The 18,970-nt window shown below is 34.4% G+C and overlaps 1 protein-coding gene across 1 annotated transcript; it reads left to right on the top strand.

Moving 5' to 3' along the window:
* Positions 1-14,602: 14,602 nt before the first annotated feature.
* LOC131076625 (wall-associated receptor kinase 2) lies at positions 14,603-17,576 on the top strand. The gene is made up of 3 exons (XM_058013911.2): positions 14,603-15,795; positions 15,939-16,124; positions 16,239-17,576. Exons 1-3 carry the CDS (start codon positions 14,808-14,810, stop codon positions 17,441-17,443), a joined length of 2,379 nt encoding a protein of 792 aa, XP_057869894.2. The 5' UTR covers positions 14,603-14,807; the 3' UTR covers positions 17,444-17,576.
* Positions 17,577-18,970: the final 1,394 nt, after the last annotated feature.

Below are 18,970 nucleotides of genomic sequence, written 5' to 3'. Positions count from 1 at the left end.
AGGCTATCAATGTTATGTGAAAAATTTGCAATGAATTGTTCAGGTAGCTCACCCCATGATGTGATCTTTGGTGGAAGGTGTGAAAACCATTCCAAAGAGGAACCTCTAAGACTCTTAGGAAACAACCTCATCATATAGGTGTCCTCATTTGAAACCTCTATACAAAAAAAATTCTGATGTGATCCCTAGAATCACCTTTCCCTCAGTATTTGTCAAATTTTGGGTTTTCAAAGTGTGGAGGAAAAGCGTAAATTTATAGTGTATGATCAAAGGGATAAGGATGTAAGTCCTACATTGTATAATTCTTGTTGTCATTACCAGTTTGCATAGTCATCACTTGTTGTTGGAGATTCCGTATTTGTTGAGTTATAATTTTTGTTTGAGTTAATGGTGCATTCTAGACATACATTTTTTCCACAAAAGGATTAGTAGTCGTGTAAGTAGGAACTTATTGAAATGTACCATAACTGTAATTGTGCATGTTACGACTTTCGCTAGGTGTTATGAAATAAGAAAATTGTGAACCAATGTTTCATTGAGTTGCACCCATTATATTAGCATACAACCTGGATTTATGTTTTGATGATTGTATGTGGAACCTATTAAGTGGGAGACCAGTGGTTGTGTTGCACTTGTCATATGGGAAATATGTGAGGCTTGTGTTTGACTTGGTGCAAGAGAATTTGATATTGTTGGTGTGGTTTGAGAAGTTATAGTAGCCTGTGTTTGTATGCTAACATTCATAGTTGAGGATGGTGAACTTTCTTGAGGACTTGTGTTTGATACCAAAGTTTCTTGAGTTGACAATGTTTATGCACTTTGGGAGGAACTTAAAGTCATATCTTGTGTTTGTGTTACATTGGGTACTTGACTGCTATTTTGAATTAAGGTGATTCTTGGTGGTAAGATTGTTGTGACATCAAAATCTCAAGGTAACTTGGCACCATTATGTAATAACAAAGAAAGATACCTATCTCTGTCATGATTTATAAGAGCATTTAGAATCATGAGGATGTGTGGGTTTTGTTGAGCAGCCTCAATCTCTTCATGTGTCAAGTTTTGTTGTAGCTCTTGTATTCTTGGCATGACATAAGGATTCAACTATTTATAGGTTTGATTGTTTAGTATATCCATGTTCCAAGTAGGGTTAATCGATGGGTCGTTGTTTGGATCTATTTTACCCTTTTCTTTTTGTGACCTTGTGATAGGCATTTAAGACTTCTTTATGAGGATGCTAAGACCTAATGAAAGATGAAAATAGACCTAGGATATGAATGCAAGACTCTAGACCAAATAAAAGTGATGTATGTAAAACAAGACCTAACTCTCTATTGGGGATTAGGACATGGAATTTATTGATGACTTTGGTGAGGTGTTTTTAATGTAAGTCTCTCAAGTTCTTGTTGAAGGATATCTTTCGCAATTTCTCTATCAATTCTGTAGGAAATCTTATATTCTTGATTTATTTCAAACTCAACTCCTGTGTATTGAGGTGCAATTGTCTTTAATTCACAAGCCAAGTTATCTAAGCCATCAAGGATTTCTCATTGACCATCGTTCGACACTAGATTAGGTTGCTCAAAGGGGAGAAAACCATCACCTAGTAGACCAATCATGACTCATTCTATGACCTTCTAAGATGATTATGCAAGTGATGATGAACTATGACAGACATATATGGAGCCTAAACAAGGACTTAAAATAGATATTATGACATCACTATTACGAATATTTATACAAATGTTATGAGGAGGCTAATGGGGCAGAAATGAGGAATTTATAAGGACTATGTAAAACTAAGCAAGGACTTGTGTGATCATTATGATGATGTATATGGGAACTTTATGAGGATATAGATGAAGACTGTGCAAGGACTATGCAAGGACTTATACAAAGTAAGGACGCAAATGAGTAATATAATGAGGACTTATGAAAAGTAAGGACGCAAATGAGGACTATGATGAGGACTTATGTAAGAACTTATGCAAAGTAAGGATGTAAATGAGGACTATGAAAGGACTTATGCAAATTAAGGACGTAAATGAGGACTATAGTGAAGACTTATGCAAAGTAAGGATGTAAATGAGGGCTATAATGAGGACTTATGCAAAGTATAGATGTAAATGAGGACTATGAAAGGAATGATGTAAAACCTAAGGATTCTTGGAAAACCTATGGTCACAAGTATGTAAGATATCTTTGCTGTGAAAATTTTGGACCTTGTTGAGTTGTTGGATGTTTCAAGATAAACTTTGTTTTAAGTAACTTTGTTTGTGGGATAAAATCTTTTTCCATTTCTGAGAACACTGTCTAAAGATAAGTATAGCTAGATGAATTGTGTTCTGACAAAATTTGAAAATTCAAAGTCATGCAAGGTAGGGCCTAAAATAGCCTAAGATCAATACTAACTCGATATTGGTTTAGCACAAATATTTATACAAAAAAGTAGCAAACAATTCCTAGGATGGATATTGAAAACCATTTTATGAGGCCCTTACAATAAAATACTAAAACAAGATGAACAACTAGAGAGTCTGGCAGCATTGGCTCCAGTCAATGGCACACACTTCTCGATCATGCCAGTCTCTCTTACCCTGAAGATCCTGAGATCTTATCACCAAGGGATTTATGTCTCATAATGTAAGGTAAATGAAGGGTATCTATGGGGTATGATCCACACTCCATGAATCATGAAGGTGGGATTTTTGGCTACTAAATTGGTTCTTAGTGTAATTTCGAGGGGTCTCTATCCAAAAATGGATTCTCAAAGAAAGCCAATAAGGCATGAGCAAATTACATGGTACCTTGGTATTCCAATTGGGCTCTGGGTTACTTTATATGATATGCAGAATTGGTTTCTCAAAAAATTAAAAAATTAAATCTTCAATTGAGAAAATGAATTTCTTTAGTAACATGCAAGTGATAAACCAGATAATTCTTGCTTCCCATGTTTACCAGTCCTCCTTTTGGTTGCCTTCCAAAAAAGGTCATAAAAACTTAAATAAAATCATTCGTCAATTTTTGTGGATTAATTGTGATATAATAGTGGGTTTTAGATCATCTTCTTGGATACATTGTATAAAACATAAAAATAGAAGGTAATCGGGTCTTTTGGACCCTAAGACATGAGATTTTCTTATCCACAAAATGAATGATAAGAGTTATATTAAGAGAAGAACAACAAAAAAAAATTGTTGCATCACAATATGTCACTTGGTACTTTAAATAATAGGTGGTAGAATGTGGGATGATTGGATAAAATTATACTTTCTTCTTTTTTTTGTTAAATGGTCTTTCCTATTGAAATTTATCTTGAAGACTTGGCAATAGGTTGGTAACTTTATCAATTGGAGGAAGGATTTATTGCATAATGGTTTTATCTTTTAAAATTATTTTATTTAGAAAAATAAACTTGTTCAATATCATTGGCAACAACTTAAAAAATACTCTCTATCTTTTTAAACACAAGGTGAAATAGTTTGTTAATATTTTGAACTTCAACCCCCTCAATTGGGCTAATTGTCAAAGATCTAAAAACTTGTTTACTTTAAATATGAGGTTTACTCAAAAAACAAGTTTGTAACTTTATCAATTGGATAATGGTTTTATCTTTTAAAATTCTTTTATTTAGAAAAATAAACTTGTTCAATATCATTGGCAACCACTTTAAAAAAACTCTCTATCTTTTTATTCATGGGGTGAAATAGTTTGTTGATATTTTGAACTTCAACCCCCTCAATTGGGCGAATTGTCAAAGATCTAAAAACTTGTTTACTTTAAAATTGTTGGCTCATATGAAAATCCTCATGAAAATTTGCACATCTTTACAATGTAACATTTTCAAGGGCTAGATGTGACTTGTTAAACACTCTTTTCTATGCTTTTCTTTGAAGAAGATCTATTTTAAGCTTCTTCTAAATATGAAATTGAATCTAGGTTTTAATAGAAAATGAAATTCTAGATTCCAAGAAAAGAAATGAGGTAGTTATAGAGAAAAAAATGAAACATAATATTTAATCATTTTCCTTCTATTTTTAATCTTGTATTATATTGAAAATAAGTGATTTTTTAGCTTTAGAATTCATAAGAGTGTTGTTGATTCTATGAGACAATATATTTTAGTGCATATATGGAAAAGAAGATATTTAGAAGTGTTTTCTAATCATATTTTGCATAAGGAAGTAGATATTTTAGAGTTTTACTTTGAGATCGTGTTTCAACTCCTCTTTTTATGTTCTATCTAGAAAGGGGCACAAAGAAGATGTTAAATAAAATAAACACCCCAAAGAGATTTGTTGCCCTAAATTTAAATCATCCAAAATTTCAACTTTTTATTGAAGCTAATTTCATATAAATTTGTGATGATTGTTTTCAAGATTTTTTAAGATGTGTGCATATGTCTTCACTCCAAACTCATCATTTTCAAACCCTATCATGATGGGTCCTATAATGTGTGAGTCCAAGTGAAAAAATGAATAAATTGAAAAGGAAAAGGCATTAAGATCAATCACTTTGTCCTAAACATCATTTTGAGCCATGTATCTAGTTTTTGTTTGAACCCAGTTGATGGTTTATGAGATTTTTATCTTTCAATTTTTTACGTCCCTCGCTCAAGAAAAAACAAATCTCTCATCCCGGGTCTCATCATGAGGACCAACTATTGAGTTATGCTTATTCGCCTACCACCAACATATAGTTCAAATTTTGGAGCTTAACTCTTTACCAATTGAAAGTTATGGTCATTTTTCCTAAATCTAGGTACTAAATTTTAATGGAAATGTCAAAATTATTTTTAAAAAATAATTGTAATATTTTTTAATTAATTATTATATGTTTCCCATTGTGATCATTTTGGGAGGAAAAAAAATTAAAAAGTTCTTATTTTTATCCAAGTTATCTTTCTTCATACCCTGAACCCAAAATTGTAAGCAATCCTGTCCTCAATGCATTTTGTTGCTCAAAAACTTCAAATTTTTAATTTGAAAAGATTAAAAACACTCAAAAATTGAGCAATCCTAACCTCTCAACTGCTCTCAAGTGTAACACAACACTCGTTACTTTGAAAAGTTAAAAGCCCAACCTTTAAGAAAGTTAAGATTGCTCAAAATTTGAGCAAATCTAACCTTATGCTTAATTGCTCGGATTTCCTAAATTTTCAACCTAATTGGTTAACGGTTTTTAAAGTTGTTTCAAGAACTCGTAACTGTCAAATGCAGTATTTCTAATTTTCATTGGCAGATATGCGAAGATATGGTATCATGGAACACTATGATTATGGAACATGTGAGAGATAGATTTGTTGAAATGGTTTTATAAAAATCATTTTCACCGGCCTCTTTTATATCTCTGTCATCTCTACAATAATGCATGAATATATATGCATCAGAGCGGTGTGGTGGGGAGATTTTTGTCACAAGTTTTGCTTTCAGGTTTCTCTCGCACACATTTATGCGAAATATCAAAGCATAGACAACCCCGTGAAACATGTAATGCCTTGAGGAAATTTGATCCCATGGAATGTGCAACTACCTTATACACCCAAATTATGGAATCTCAAATAGAGTATGCAAATCGTCTAACAAAATGATTCAAAGAAGTGTCATCTCAAGGAGTGAAATGTCTACAAATTGAAATGTCATCAAAATGATAGCTGCAGTGTCTACAAACTGAATTTATTGAAAACACCCAAATAGAGGATATATGCCGCATTGAGCAGGTTTATAAAATTTTGAGCAAATGCAATCAGCTAGTGTAATGCCGACTCCTCCTCGCCAGCATCCTCTCTACATGCGCCACAAATGGGAGCTTCAGAACATGTGGTAGTCATTCGTCAAAGCATATTCGTAGGGAGATTTCTGTCTGATATTATAGATGGAAATGCTCTCGTAAACACGCATGCAAGATGCGGAAGTATAGACAACGAACCTAAATTGTTGACAAGAATACCTTTATTAAAATGTGGCCTCGGGACATTCTCAACGATTTCAGCTCATACACAATATCGACTTCTCAAAAAAATATTTTAAAAGCTTTTAAGCAAGTGATACCAGTGGTTGTAGAACTAAACCCCACAGCCTGTGGAAGAGAAGAGGCCAAAACGTGAAATGTTTTGCAAAATGCCTCAAGGAAACTTGGTCTCATATAACAACAGACCCGTGGAAAAGGTTTTAGAAACTTTCAAACAAATACAATTGGCAACGCATCAATTTGTTAAAGAGTATGTGGCTGAACGGTTTGTATCGTAGCTTAGGTGAAGTTATTGAGTTTAGAGGTGGAAGCAGGGATGTCAGAGTGCGTGGTTGTACCGGTTGGTCTTCATGTGGGAGATTGTTGGGAATGTGAAGCCCAACGGTCACATGACCTTTTGGCTCCCTTAACTCTTCGATTCATACTTGAATATGAATGTATAAATATGTGTGTAGTCTATCTACTATGTATGATTTGGATACAATTAATATATGATTTCCCTACAAAAAAACATGACAATCAACAATAAAATAGAGAAAACAAAACAGAAACGAAAACATAACAACGCATAACACGAAGTTTAATGTGGTTCACCACTAAGTGGCTACGTCCACCAGAAACATAGGGAATTGTCTGATTAGCCAATATCAATTTTACAGTACATCATGTATGGGCTGCACATAGCCATTTATATAAACATATCAGATATGAAATGAAGGGTCTGAAGAAGACAAATAGTCATGTGACCATTGGGCTTCATATACCCAACTATTTCCCTCGTGAAGGCCAACTGGCACAACCATGCACTGGCGTCCTTGCTTCCATTTTCAAAATTCACATCGCAACCAGCTTGCTAGATTTTAGCTTTGCGATCTTCTGCTCACATACACTTCGGATTAATCTTCTCCAAAGCACGTCAGACTGAATAAAACCTAACCACTGAACCATGACATTACGATTAACTCCTATAGCTGATATATCCAAAACATTGAAAAGATCATTAACTGGTTCTAAAATGAACCCTTCATCCTGAAATGAATCTTTAAGATCATCAGTGCTCCCCTATGACAGAACATCGTCGTTTGGAATTCTATCTGCCTTTGCCAACTCCACACTATCCTTAGCACCTTTTGAAGCTTCAATTACAAGGTTTGAAGGTTTGGAAGAGAAGCGTGCAATCAATGCATTCCATTCTACCTTCACTTCTGCAATCTTTATCAATAAATCATCACTTTTGCAATCTACCTCTTCTTCTTTAGGGTCATCCTAATTCGCTAGATTCGAGACTACATCCTCCTCACCCCAGGAGGCATCCTCCTCATCTTGGAAGGGAAACAAACCAGTCTCTTCTTCTTCAAACAACGAATACAACAAACCCTTTTCTTCTTCAGTCGAAGTCTCCCCCTCTTTCTAGCCATCCCACCAATGACATTTGGTTTCAACCTCCACTTGGACATCACTCTCTACCAAATTTAGACTGCCAAGAAATTTTTCGATGACTGATTCGGCTTCATCACTGATTCAGTCTCTCATTTGAAACTTCAGCCTGATTGTCAATAACATAAAAGCACCCAACTCCGGGATCAAACACAAAGTAAGGGCACCCATATCTAGGATCAACTATCCAATCAGATGCCATCTTTGCTCAAGCCAACCATGGCTTTGATACCAATTGTAAAGATTAAAACGAATAGAGAAAACAAAATTCAAAACATAATAAAAGCAGATAACAAGAGACACGAATTTATCGTGGTTCAGCAATCGCCTACGTCCACTCTCAAGCAGGGAAATCATATATTAATTGTATCCAAATCACACATAGTACATAGACTGCACACATATTTATACATTCATAGTCAAGTATGAAACGAAGAGTCGAGGGAGCCAAAAGGTCATGTGACCGTTGGGCTTCACATTCCCAACACATACTCCATTGTTGGCCTTATGCCCATCGTGACTATCTTGAGGATGCCCTAAAACTATTATTATCAAGATGTCATTTAGATTGGCTAGTCTTAAATCACACACATTAAGAAACATATTAAATCTAAAAGATGTTAGTCAATTCTAAGTGTTTAACATTTTTAAGTATAGAAATGTATTTTTAATGTGACAACATACATTAAACAACATATTAAACCTACAAAATGTCAGTCAAGTCTGAGTATTTAACTTTTAAGCCTAGAAATATAAGATTAGCGTGTGTAATTTAAGTCATTCTCTTTAGACCTATGGTGATTGTGTGGACTTGGTGTGTAAATATCATATATGAATGTAAAGATTGTCATCGAAGATCTCAAGATACCTAGCAATTGACCTTGAAGACTTCATTTCATGTGACACATTTGGCAAGTCTAATGTAGGGGAAGAAGTGATGGAGACAACATAAGCTTACCCTATTGTACGTGTCTTATTATCACCACATGGTTCAACAATTTGGTTGAAGATATGAATATTTGTGGCAAGTTGAATGTGTCATACAGCTGTTTGGTTTATGCCAATACCTTGTCAACGAATTCAAGGCAAGCTGTAAAGAGAATGATGCTATTTTAATTAGAGAAGCATTACATTACAAAGAAATAGGTCAAAATTCATCAGTTCATCGTGGATGACATCTACATCATTTTCAACGCTTTCGTTCTTCAATATGTTACAGAGGATCTACTTCAAAGATGTTCATACTTTATAGCTAACATGAACATATAAACTTTGAAAACATGACTCATGTCATTTAGAAGGTGACAAACTTTGCGTTGTGAATGGATAGATACCTGAATGAAAAGAAGTGGATCTTGTGACACACTTGATGATACATGTTTGGCACACATTTCAGAGTTCTTACTAATGAACGTTGAACATTTGGGAGAATCTAGAAATTTATCAAGATATTTATCATAGGCAATGTTTGTAAGTTTGATTTAGTGAATTGATTCTAATAAGACAAAATATTTTGTAAAGTCAAAATTTCATGGAAAGAAAGGATACTTATTAAATACAATCGAAGAGCATGTTCTTGAAGGTTAAGTTGTTGGTGAATGAATGTTTTTTAGATCGAGGGAAGACTTAGTGCTCACTTCATCAAAATCAATTATTTGATCTCTTTCTCAAAATGTGTGGGTTTCATGTTACTCTTTTTGTATAAATGTCTTATGTCACCCATTTTAACTACTACTTAGAAAATTGATTTCATTTTTGTAAAAGTTAGGTAAATCCTAACTGGTCTACTAAAGGGTAGTCACTAGAAGTAATTACTTTGATAGTTATCCTAAGTGGTTATCTAAGTTGGTTATTTTAAGTTGTTATGCAAATTGGTTACAAGTTAGTTACCAAGGAGAGCCTATAAATACAAGCCTTATACATTGTAATGGCAAACCTTTTACAAGAGGGGAAAACTCTACAGAAATTTGTAGAGAAAATTGCAGTGACATTTTGATTTTACATTATGTAAAGAAGGGTGTCTGAGATTGTATAATCTCACAAAGATAATAAAGAATGCAATTGTTCATATATTCTACATGTTCTTCTGAGTTATTGTTGCTAACTTTTCATATGTTGAATTAGTGGTTCCTTTATGTACATATGTGAATCATTCATGACTTATGCAATTGATGTAATGATACACAAAAAGACTTTGGTATCTCAATTTGAATGTGTTGAAGCACCTTATCTCTTCGTATGTTGAGATGTATCATCCTTCGTTTAGTGTAATTGAGTATCCAAACATATTTTCTTAAAATCCGCTTGTGATTGTTATAATTCATGAAGTCATTTTAGTATTTGTATGTCTTCCAATGGGGTTTTCTTTATATATTCTCTTTTAGTTTTGTGTTTTCTCCTTTATCTACTTTTACGTTAAAAGTACACAAAAACTATAAAAACCCCCATTATACATGGGAGCTGCCCCTCTCAAATGCAGAGGAAGATTCACCACAATCTCTCCAACTGTTGGAGCATTTGTTAGTGCTCCTCAGTGAACAAGGTCAGTTTCAGAGAAACAATCACAATGACAAATCTTTTTACCAACAAGATTAAACACCAAATTTTGCAACTCCAAAAAAAAATTAAATTCAAAGTGAATTTGTATTCTATAGCTATATTTCAAGAATTGTTATAATTTAGTTAGTTGTATTAATCGTCTCTTACTAGTTTGAAACAATATTAGATTGTATAAGCTTACCTTCATGTGCAGTCCTCTCTTTGTTGGATAGTGGTGCAAGCATGCAAATGGAAATGGAATTAGTAATTTCCAAGAATACAAATGGAGGTTTTAGGCAAAGATTCTAAATCGGTTTTTAGTGGTTTTGGTAAATCTTCATAGATGACAACTTCATGTTTTAGAAGTTTCTTTATTGGTGATGCAATGAACTATTATGTTTTTAGAGACTGCAACCTCTATTAAATATTGCCTTCACGTATTGTTTAGGTAGATCAAAATGTAACCTCTATTTAGAGGCAAATCATGATGTAATAGATTTTGAACGAATAAAAAGTTTTTTGTGTTAAATTCAATTTGTTTGATATCTACAAAGTGGTATTAGAACGGGTTTGAGCCTAACTACCTCATGGGGAGGGCCTAGGATTATCAGTGTTATATTCTATGACATTGCTAGGTATGTTTGTGAGATCATATTATGGGTTATTTCATTTCAAGAAGTTATTACATGTTTGGAGATTAGAGAAGTTAAGGTTACTGATGTTTGTTGCTATTTAATTGTTACACTAATCTCATGTTCCCATGCAGATGCTTAACTCCATTTCTTGCTTAATTTGAAGGAGTTGGAGTGTTCCCATGCAAATTTAAAATTACTGGAAAAGGATAATTTATAATCTTTTTCTATTTAAGTGGAGCAACTATTATTTAGGAATAAAAAATAAGCTATGGGAAAATGGGGGGGGGGTGGTTGGAAATAAGCAACAACTGCAAATTGCTAAAAATGCCATGTGGCTTCACAAATTTATTTCCCTCTTTTTCCTAACATTTTATTTCTATTTTTTATTGTGCACAAATTATTACTAATATTATTAGTACCAATTTTAAGATTTCCCTTAAAAAATAAGTAGAAAAATAAATACTCATGGGGCCACTAGCTCCACAGATATTTCCTAAAAAAGTTTAGCAGCGGGTGCTAGCAAAAATAAGCTAAGTAGCTGCATAGGAACATGTCATAAGAGGTTCATGTAAAGAAATTGTGTGAGCATTTTAATAATTGCATTGATAGAATTATTGGAAGAGTGAAGAATGAGTATAGGAAAGTATGAAGAGTGCTAAGGAAAGGGATGCATTAGACATGGTTAGAAGCCATCTCACTAATCTATGCGAGAGGCGATGAATACAAGTTGCTATGGGATAACATCTGTTATGGGACTTTTTCCCGTGAAAGAATTTGTAATAAAGGAATATATAAATTTCAAATTAATTAAGAAATATTATTATAATGAAAGGGTGTGACTTTTGTAACCACCCTTGGGGTATTATTAAAAACTCGTAAACTAATAGAGAATGGGGGAGGGGGCATAGGAGAATAATAAAGAGAAGGATAAATTGAAAGGAGTACAAGGGAGGGGATAGTTAAGGTCTGGAGGTTGGGCATTGGGCATTGGAGAAGGGGCATACAGTGTGTGTCCAACTCGGGGTACAACGTACACCCAGGAGTGTCCTGGCTAGGGCTGTGTGTATTTCATGTCGTGAAGGCATGTGGGGTTCTGTGTAAGAACCGTGTTTATTTCATACCATGAAGGCATGTGGGATTCTACGTAAGAACCGTATCCTCCTAGAGTGCTCCCTTGCCTGGAAACCCTAGGCCTGTAACTAATCCTTTGCGTGCCAGAAAGTAGCTTCTCCTTGATTTACACATATGTATTTATCAATTTTGTTTATAGTCATTTCCCTAATGTTTCACTGTTGCATATTATTATTATTAATGTTTTACTATTTGAATTATTGATCTAATTGATGTTTATAAAAGTTCCTTCTTGAATATATTTTTGGCATAAATATATTGTTATGTTTTTAATGTTTATTTAATATAATTTGTGAGTAACTTATCTATTATTACATTAAGTAAATTAAATTATTAATAAATTACCTTACTTTTAAAACTATTTACATTGGGTGAAAATGTGAATTACAACCTCGCCCACATTGAAAATATGGTCTACATATGGTAGAAGTGTACGTATGAGGTAGAAAGTGTTGCAAGAAATCCAACATGAGATGAGAGCCTTTCGGCAAATTTATGGCAGCCAACAAAGAAATGGCTGTCAAGTTGATATTGAAGCCTAATTTTTTTTAACACTAGCATAAATCCTTCGACAATGCACAATAACAACCAACAAGCATAATTGTGTGTAGATGAATTGTCATGAGTTTTCTCTTTGTTAGAGAAAGGAGGGGAAAACCTTGTAATCTCTCATGAAGGAGATAAATTGGCACTTCTATAAGAAGTGTATCTTGTTGGTGTATACGACCTGATATAATAGCAATGGCAATTCTACATAGCGAGTTACAAATATTCAATTTGTGAATCTACTTAGCATCAAGGGGGAGTATGTTGGATAGTGATGCAAGTATGCAACTGGAAATGTAATTAGTATTTTTCAAGAATGCAAATGGAGGTTTTAGGCAAAAATTCTAAATGAGTTTTTAGTGGTTTTGGTAAATCTTCATAGATGGCAACTTCATGTTTTAGAAGTTTCTTTATTGGTGATGAGTGAAGTGTTGTGATTTTAGAGGCTGCAACCTCTATAAAATATTGCCTTCATGTGTTGTTTAGGTAAATCAAAATGTAACTTCTATTTAGACACAAATCATGATGTAATAGATTTTGAATGAATACAAAGTTTTTTATATGTTAAATTCAATTTGTTTGATTTTAAATTTACACTCTTTAGACTCTGATTTATTTTCATTATAATTCTTCTAACTTCGATCAATAGAAAAAATACAATGTATCTAAAAGAATGTTAGAGAAGTTTAAATTATTAAGTACTATTTACATAGGATCTCTATTTTTTTATATATATTTATGTTTTGTTGCATAAATAATGCGGAATAGATGAACTACAGTAAAAATCTCCCGGGCCTCCTTTTACTGCTTTCATCATGTTATCTGCTCGTCACTCTTATCCTCATCCTCCACTGCATTCTCACATATTTTCTACACAAAGCTGGAAAATTTGTCCCCGTCATTTCTCATGCGGCAAGTCTGTCGCTATTTTCCAGACGCTGAGATAGTACAAATATCGTTTAACATACTTTCCACACAATGTCTGACGAATTGGTGTTGAACAGTCAGCTTACCATAACATATATACAAATTGCTTTCGTAGTAGGCAGAAATTTCCAAATTGAACTTTAAAAGCAAAGGATCCATCTTTCCCAATCAGATGATAAAGTCAGACATGTAAATATCACTCACGAGATGGAGTACATTAAAAGTCTCCCGGTCTTACGTGGCCTGCTCCTCATCCTCCACTGCCTAATCCACCAGACTAAAATAATATGAATGTCACAATATTTTATAGTAGAGAGGTACATAGACAGAGAGAGAAAGACAGAGAGAGAGATGGGAGAGGGAGAGGGAGAGATAGTGATAGAATGTCGAAATGGTAGAGATAGATATACTGTGAAAGATGGAGGGGGAAGAAAGAGGTGTAGAAAGAGATGAGGTGATAGAGATAGGGGAGAGATAAATATATAGAAAGGGAGATTTAGGAGGGAGGAAGAGTTAAAGACAAAAATAAAGGCCGCAGGTCATATTGACCTTTAGATTGTGAAAAACAACGGGTTTTTCTCAAATAAATAAAAAATAAAATAAAAGATACGCTTTTGATGGAAAAAAATAAAAGATATCTTGTAGTACACATTTTTTCTATACAAAGTTGGAAAATTTGTTTCCATCGTTTGCCACACGCAAAGATAGTACGAACGCTGGTAAACATACTTTGCAGAGTCTCCGGAGAAATTGTTCAACACGCAATTTACAATAATTTCACTCAACAACTTTAAAAGCGAAAGTATACATCTCCCCTAATCAGATGTAAATGTCGGTGAAGAGACGGACTACATGAAAAATCTCTCCGCTGCGTACTCTTTCTACAATATTTTCTCCGCCATGTTGGAAAATTTGTTTCCACTGAATACTCTTTCCCATTTCTTACGTCCATTATCGTATTCTATCGTCAAAAGTAGTATTGACCTACTCGCAATGTGGAAAAGGATATTCACCGTTTCCATACAGACAATTGACCAACTTCCGTCACATGGGCGGTTCGTAATCCTCCACTGTATTCTATCCACGGGGCACGTCCATTACCGTTTGTCACACGCTAAGATAGTACAAACGCCTATAAACACACTTTCCACACAATGTTGTTGGACTGTCAATTTACAATATTTTATGCCCGCCTTGCATTCATGTAGCGTGTTTCTCTTCACATTATTTATCCATACTGATTTAATGTGGAAATACACAACTTTAAACCTTATACTCACTAGGACAAAATGGTCTCAACACTCCCGCACGCATAAGCGTTAACCGTCCAACCCGAAAAAAATGCTGAGAAAAAATCAGTAAAAATTGAGAAATTTACATGTGTGAGGAGTATTCTCACCCGCCGATTTTAAAAAGCACCTCGTTCCTCCACATAAAGAACACGGAAAGTTCAACTCCGTTCAGTGCAATCCTTTGTCTGCTTACGGTCTTTGCGAAAGCTGACTTCGGAAACTACTTGGAGACTTCCATTGTATTTCGCAAATTCTTCTGTTTTTGCCCAGTCAACCATACAGTCTGCTATTTACTTTCACGCGGCTTTTTATTCGTTAATATCATTTTGCTGTTATGGTTGTGATGATTGAGTGGCCGGTTTTGCTCAAACAGAAAATGTTGTTGCAAACGCAAATGCATTGCGGAGTTTTGGTTCGTTTTCTAATTTGTGCCAGTTTGGTGGGCTTTGGTGCTGCCAAATGTGTTCCTGAGAAGTGTGGATCGATGAATGTCAGTTACCCTTTCTGGATTTACAATTCCCATTGTGGACACCCTGGCTTTCATATCAATTGCACCAAGAATGGAGATACTGGGATGGCCTCTCCATACTTTACTGCATTTCTAAGTAATTCTAATGTTTCTTCAAGTTTTTATTCAGTTTGGGGAATTATTGATGCTTTGAAGATTATAGAGATCGATTATAAGGGTCATCTCATCATAAATTCTTCTTCTATCATTGCCCAATCGTGTAACGATGATCAAAACAATGTTACAAGAAACTACTTTGAGCTATCTTCAGGTGGACCTTTTACTCTTTCCAACTCTAATAGGTTGGTAGTTATCGGCAACCAAACGTACGGTAGCTACAGTTTTGGGAAATTGGGAGAGGCGAGATGTGTAACAATCCCTCAAAGTGATAAACCATATTGCCGCTATGGCTGTTGCGAAATCAACCTTCCAAATAATTTACCATGGATAAATTTCACTGGCGGAGGTGTGTTCCGTTTGCTTAACAATAATAGTACTATGTGTGGCTTCTCCACCATAATGGACCCCTCCACAATAATGGGCTCTTTCACCTTCACTAAAATGAATGCCTCCAGCAGAACGGACATCTCCAGAATAGTGGACCTAATTTGGAGAGAAGGCGAGAACGGTTCTTATGGTCTCCGCCTCAACTGGGGTATCGGCCTTCAGAAGTGCTCCTCGGCTAAATCAATGGCCGATTATTCTTGTTCCATCCATGCAGAATGCAACGACGCGCCTTCGGGAAAAGGGTACGTATGCAAATGTCTCCCTGGATATCGTGGAAATGGTTATTCCAATGGCACTGATTGCACAGGTAAGACATCACCACTTATCTCATTAGATAACCATATTTTCTGTTTTATTATTATTGATTGGTTATTAAAATCTCAAGGATTCTAACGACAATGAACAATTAAAATCTCAACGATCCTAACGATAATGAAGGTTAATCTCCAGATATAAACGAATGTAGTCAAACAAACTCGAACGTCTGCGTTGGAGCAGAGCAAGGGGGAATATGCCATAATTTGGCAGGTTCCTACAACTGCTCATGTATAAAAGGATATGTGGGAGATGGTTTTACAAATGGGACAGGATGCAAGTCCACAAGTTCAAATCAACTTCTCTTTCCTACAATCATAGGTAACGAAATATTAAATATACTCCGTGTTTTTTTTTTTTGTTATTTTAATTCTTTGCCTTGGAGATATTCGAAATTAATTATACTTTTATTTCAACGTCTGGTAAAATACACAGGATCCGTCTCTTCGTTTGTGTTTTTCTGTTTAATAGTGTCGCTTTCGGTTTGGTGGCTAAAGAAACGTCACTTGAAACTTGTGGAGGCCAAGTATTATCAGCTGTTGCAGCAACACATAGCTTCTACGGTGGGGAGAGAAAGCCTGAGAATTTTTTCTGCCAAAGAAATGTCAAGAGCTTCTAATAATTATTCAAGTGAAATGGTATTGGGGAGTGGTGGCTTTGGAACTGTGTTCAAAGGAATTCTGTTAGAAGGTACTCTTGTGGCCATTAAAAAGTCCAAGCAAGCTTTAAATCTAGAGGATAACCACGAGTTTCTTAATGAAGTTACAATTCTCTCCCAAATAAATCACAGAAATATAGTGAAATTGTTAGGCTGCTGCATCCAAACTAAATTCCCTTTGTTGGTGTCTGAATTCGTTTCGAATGGAACACTCTATGAACATTTACATTCCAAAGATGGGTTCTTGTCTTGGGCGTCACGTCTGCAGATTGCAATCGAGACGGGGGAGGCTTTGGCATATCTACACTCTGGAGCATCTCAACCCATTTTCCACCGAGATGTAAAATCGTCTAATATTCTTTTGAATGAGAGATTCTCTCCTAAAGTTGCAGATTTTGGAATTTCTCGTCTCATCTCCACTTCCAATAACACACATGTCACCACTAATATAATAGGCACAACGGGTTACTTAGATCCCGAGTACTTCCAAACGTACCAACTCACCGACAAAAGTGATGTATACAGTTTCGGTGTAGTGCTGGTTGAGCTTTTAACATCTTTGAAGCCCATCTCTGTAGAAAGGGGCAGCGAGGAGATGAGTTTGTCCAGTCTTTTTCTATCCAGACTCAACCATAATCGCCTCACAGAAATCTTAGATAGAAAATTTTTAGAGGAGGAAAACGTGCAACAGATGGAAGATATGGAAAGGATAGCGAGAGAATGCCTTCATCTTAAAAGAAGGAAGAGACCGTCGATGAAAGAGGTGGTGGAGGAACTTGTTTGGATAAGAGGTGGCGCAAGAAAGAAGATATTCCATGACAGGGTGAAGTGTGACAATGCAATATTTGAGGAGAGAAGCATTTCCAGAGAAGCACCACAAAGGTCATATGAATTCAGGAGTTACACCTTTCCATCTACAACTGGGAGTACGTTGGAGGAACCATTCGCTGAACAAGTTCAAATGCCGATCCTGACTAAATAGGAATAGGAGATGATAAGGCTTCATATCTAGATTAGAAATAATATTTGATTAGTTAGTATAAAAGAACTTTCTGTTTATTTGTTTTGTAATATGGTTTATGGTGTTTTATGAAGCTGTCTTTTTAGATATTTCTTTCTTTACGAAGATTCTACAAGCTTATTTGTATTTTAAAAATATTAAGAATATTTGATTTATTTTTATGTTTTTTTATATAATATATCTTTATCTTAATTTTTAGAAAGTAATACTAGTCAATTATGAGATGTACATATTTATGTACAATTATAAAATATTTTATATGTATTTTGAAAATATTTACCTTTCACGAATCCTAACCATATAGTCAATAAGTCTATTCTATTACATATTGGTGACATAAAATTAAGCATAAAATAAATTATATTAGAATATTTGCAAAGCAATTTGAGATTGATTATTTATTATTATGCTTTAATAGAGAGCAAACATGTTTAAATTGGAATATTTCTTTTTATTCATAATAGAATATTTGTTCTTTAGAAGGTAATTTGAAGCCAACATAAAACTATTTTTTTTTTTAAATTTGAAGCCAAGATGGTTAAGACTAGTAACTTGTCATTATTCACATTTTAAGATTCTACATGGAGGTGGAGTCTATTAAGGAGTTTACTGAAGAACATCCAGAGTAAAGATTAGTTCTGGTAGTTGTAAAAATCAGTTTCTATTTTATATATGTATAAATTTTATTAATAGAAATTAATGAATGAAGAAATTTTATACAGCTATCATTATAAATTATGTAAATATTTCACTTTCATTATTATTTTCATATTCCTTTCATTGTTATCAAAGTAGTAGGGAGGTTCTATGAGTGCATCCAAAAATTATTGTACTTGTTTGTTTAGTGTGAATTTGAGGAAGACATATATACTATTGAAGTAGGGAAGGACAAAATATATGCAGTATAGAAGTGAAATGCATGTAAAGAAGATCAACACTAGGTTAGAAGAGAAATATAAGTGTTTGAATTGGTCTTCTGAGGAGATGATAAAAATGAGCCGGTTCTTGCTAATCTATTGCTAAGGTTGAATGAAATGAGGAGAGGTTGCTATGTTTCACATTGTGAAGAAGAGTTGCTAAGAAAAAATCATTATCCTTTATTGAAAGCATAAATTTGTTGGTTGTAATTCAAAGGATTGCACATATAAAAAAAATGAATAGAATAAAGTATAATCTAATATTTACGGCCAACCTTAAACAACACACACTAAGCTTTGATCAGTGTGTAATATTTTATGTGTGGGCCCAATTCTAAATTTTCGTTTCCGTTTCTTTGTTCATACCTGGTTTATTGACAACATTTATATAGTCCTTTTAACTCAGTTGCCTCGCTGGATAGCCATGCCCTTCTGCAAAATCACTAACTGGATAGTCGTGCCCTTCCACATTATCGCTAATAACAAATTTGAGTAGCAAGTTGTTGTAATAGTGTGCACACAATTTTAATGTTTATTATTCATGTTTTATTATTTTTATAAATATTATAAT

The sequence above is a fragment of the Cryptomeria japonica genome, chromosome 5, assembly GCF_030272615.1.
Source record: "Cryptomeria japonica chromosome 5, Sugi_1.0, whole genome shotgun sequence".
Classification (NCBI taxonomy): Eukaryota; Viridiplantae; Streptophyta; class Pinopsida; order Cupressales; family Cupressaceae; genus Cryptomeria; species Cryptomeria japonica.
The sequence above is the reverse complement of the archived record's forward strand: the minus strand, read 5'-3'. Positions and strand labels throughout refer to the sequence as shown.

Coding starts and splice junctions, on each gene's coding strand:
- LOC131076625 (XM_058013911.2), top strand. CDS start 14,808: ATGGTTGTGATGATTGAGTGGCCGGTTTTGCTCAAACAGAAAATGTTG. Junction 15,796..15,938: donor CAATGGCACTGATTGCACAG/GTAAGACATCAC, acceptor GTTAATCTCCAG/ATATAAACGAATGTAGTCAA. Junction 16,125..16,238: donor TCTCTTTCCTACAATCATAG/GTAACGAAATAT, acceptor TAAAATACACAG/GATCCGTCTCTTCGTTTGTG.